The following is a 2,552-nucleotide window of genomic DNA, read 5'->3' as shown; positions in this document are numbered from 1 at the left end:
GACTACGTGCAGGGTCATTCTGCCTACAGCTTGCTAGTCGAAAATATTTGGGGGTTTCCTTCTCTGACAGGTTTCTGGCTTGTGTGGGTTCTGCTGTCTTTATCGATGGAAGAGAAACCTCCATTTAATGACTTGACAGAACACTCCATGGACATGTATGTGCGGCGGACAGTCTGAGATGGTAGCTGTCATGTGTTTCTGTTTGCTCTTGCCTGCGGACCAGCTGTGTGGATTCTGACTCATGGTGACCACTGCATGCATGTCGCGTACCACTCTGTTCCCTGTGCTGGTTCTGGGAGAGGACTTTCTTCCCAGAGGCCTTTGGGTGGGTTTGAACCTTCAACCTGCTGCTTAGCAGCTGAGCATTTGTACCACCCCCAGATACTTTTCCTTCCTTTAGACTATAGTACGTGACTTTGGTGCAAAGCTTTACTACTTAAGACTGATGCCGGCTGCATAAAAGGAATAAAGTGAGTCTTGCAGCCAATAAACCAGGACGGTTGCGCTGCCTGAACGTGCAGTGTCTGCCGTGCTGCCCAGGCAGCAGTGGAGGTGTTTCACATTCTCATTTTGTGCCCTCTCATACCAGGCATTTGTTTCCCTCTGATGTAGTCAGGGGACGTGCTTGGTATTTGCATTACCATAAATTATTAGAAGGACACATTTTTCCGGCATATTTTCTGATTCCTCTTATTAATGAAAATCAACTCTGGCAGACATTATTCCGGTCTGAGTGACCATCTACGAAGGAGCCTACAACACTATTGAACCCAGGGTATGAGTCAGTTCCTGCAGTCATCCAGGTCTTTTTAATGCATCAGTATAAAATAGTTTCCTTTTCCAGGCTTTTACTTCTAACGTTGGCTCCCCCTTGATAAGGCTGCCAAAGGAGCTTGAAGAGACCCTGAGACTGTTAGGCTGAGATTCCTACGGCGATGACTCAGACCAAGCCCCTGCCATCACATCGATGGCAGTATCATAGCAGCCTTCTAGAACAGGTTTCTGAGACTTTACATCTTTGTTTTAAATCATTTTATAGGGGTCTCATACAGCTCTTATCACAATCCACACACACATCCATTGTATCAAGCACATTTGTACATTTGTTGTCCTCATTCTCAAAACATTTTCTTTCTACTTGAGCCCTGGGTATCAGCTTCTCATTTTTCCCCCTCCCTCATGAACCCTTGATAATTTAAAAATTATTATTTTTGTCATGTCTTACACGGTCCGACGTCTCCCTTCACCCACTTTGCTGTTGTCCGTCCCCCAGAGAGGGGGTTATATGTAGATCCTTGTAATCGGTTCCCCCTTTCTATCCCATCCTCCCTCCACCCTCCTGGTATTGCCACTCTCACCACTGGTCCTAAAGGGTTCATTTGTCCTGGATTCCCCATGTTTCCAGTTCCTATCTGTACCAGTGTACATCCTCTGGTCTAGCCGGATTTGTAAGGTGGAATTTGGAGAGACTTTACATCTTTATAGGAGTAGACAGCCTCATCTTTCTCCCATGGAGCAACTGGTGGTTTTGAACTGCTGACATCGAGATTAGCAGCCCAGCACATAACCACTCCACCACCAAACCAGCCTCAGATTAATTTTTTCTCTTCTCCTGTGTGTTTGGTGATGCTTCTCTTAGGTCAATTTGCTTCTTCTTTTTTTTTTAGATGTGTTATGTTGTACATATTGTTATTCTGTACAATATGTTTTTTTAAAATACTTTTATTCAGGGAGGTCAATTTGCTTTTAAAAGTAGCTGGGAGGAGGCACATCTACTTTGATGCAGTTGCCTCTTTTACAAAAGTCTCCCTGAGAGCAGGCGATCCCAGGTGTGTGGGAAGCATTTCTTCTCTGCCGACACCCGAGGCTTCATTTCGTGAGGGCTATGGTTTTATTCGCCCCAGCAAGACTTTGGGGTACGAACAGAGGACAGAGGGTTTCCAAGGACGCTGTGTTTCGGTCCCTAGGTGTCCTGATCCTTAGGACTGATATCTGTCACTCAGTTCCTGTTCCCCGCGGCTGAGCTTGTCTTAGAATAAAAACGGCAGGAATGCCTTCCTGTGCTTTGGATAGGAGACAAATGTGCTCTTGTAGTATCTGTGGTTGAGGAGAGCATTGAGCGCTTGGCTGAAGAGGACGTACGCTACCACCAGCCACCAGGTCACGTTGCGGAAGCCGAAGGTGACGGCCAAGGAAAGGTAGATCATCAGTTCCGCCAAATGGTGTGGGGAGGAAACGTACTCGAACCAGTCTCCGGAAGGAATTCTGTGGTTACTGTGAATGACCACCCCTGAGAGGGAGAAAGCAACTTTGTGAGTGTGACTTCGAAGAGATAAGTTTTACCACCACATTTCACAGTCATTTGGTGAAAAACCCTTATTTAGAAAACCCACCATCTGGTCTTCCTACTGAAAAGGTGCCCTGGTTGGCATAGTGGTTTACATGTTGGGCTGCTCACTACAAGGTCAGCGGTTCGAAACCACCAGCTGCTCTGTGGGAGAGATGACGCTTGCTAGTGTGAAGAGTAACCGTCTTGGAAATCCACAGGGCGG

The 2,552-nt window shown here is 46.6% G+C and overlaps 1 protein-coding gene across 1 annotated transcript in view; it reads right to left on the bottom strand.

Moving 5' to 3' along the window:
• Positions 1 to 1,868: 1,868 nt before the first annotated feature.
• SRD5A3 (steroid 5 alpha-reductase 3) overlaps positions 1,869 to 2,552 on the bottom strand; it is a gene marked incomplete at its 5' end in the record, with an annotated part of 13,585 nt that continues 12,901 nt past the window's right edge. Inside the window, one exon of the mRNA XM_004706330.3 lies at positions 1,869 to 2,290. Coding sequence (XP_004706387.2) covers positions 2,031 to 2,290 — 260 coding nt within the window. The remainder of the gene's footprint in view (positions 2,291 to 2,552) is intronic.

Source organism: Echinops telfairi, unplaced genomic scaffold, assembly GCF_000313985.2.
Source record: "Echinops telfairi isolate 266 unplaced genomic scaffold, ASM31398v2 ScPeMD7_7468;HRSCAF=8506_0, whole genome shotgun sequence".
NCBI classification, from domain to species: domain Eukaryota; kingdom Metazoa; phylum Chordata; class Mammalia; order Afrosoricida; family Tenrecidae; genus Echinops; species Echinops telfairi.
Note: the sequence above shows the minus strand (reverse complement) of the source record. Positions and strands in the feature narration are given on the sequence as shown.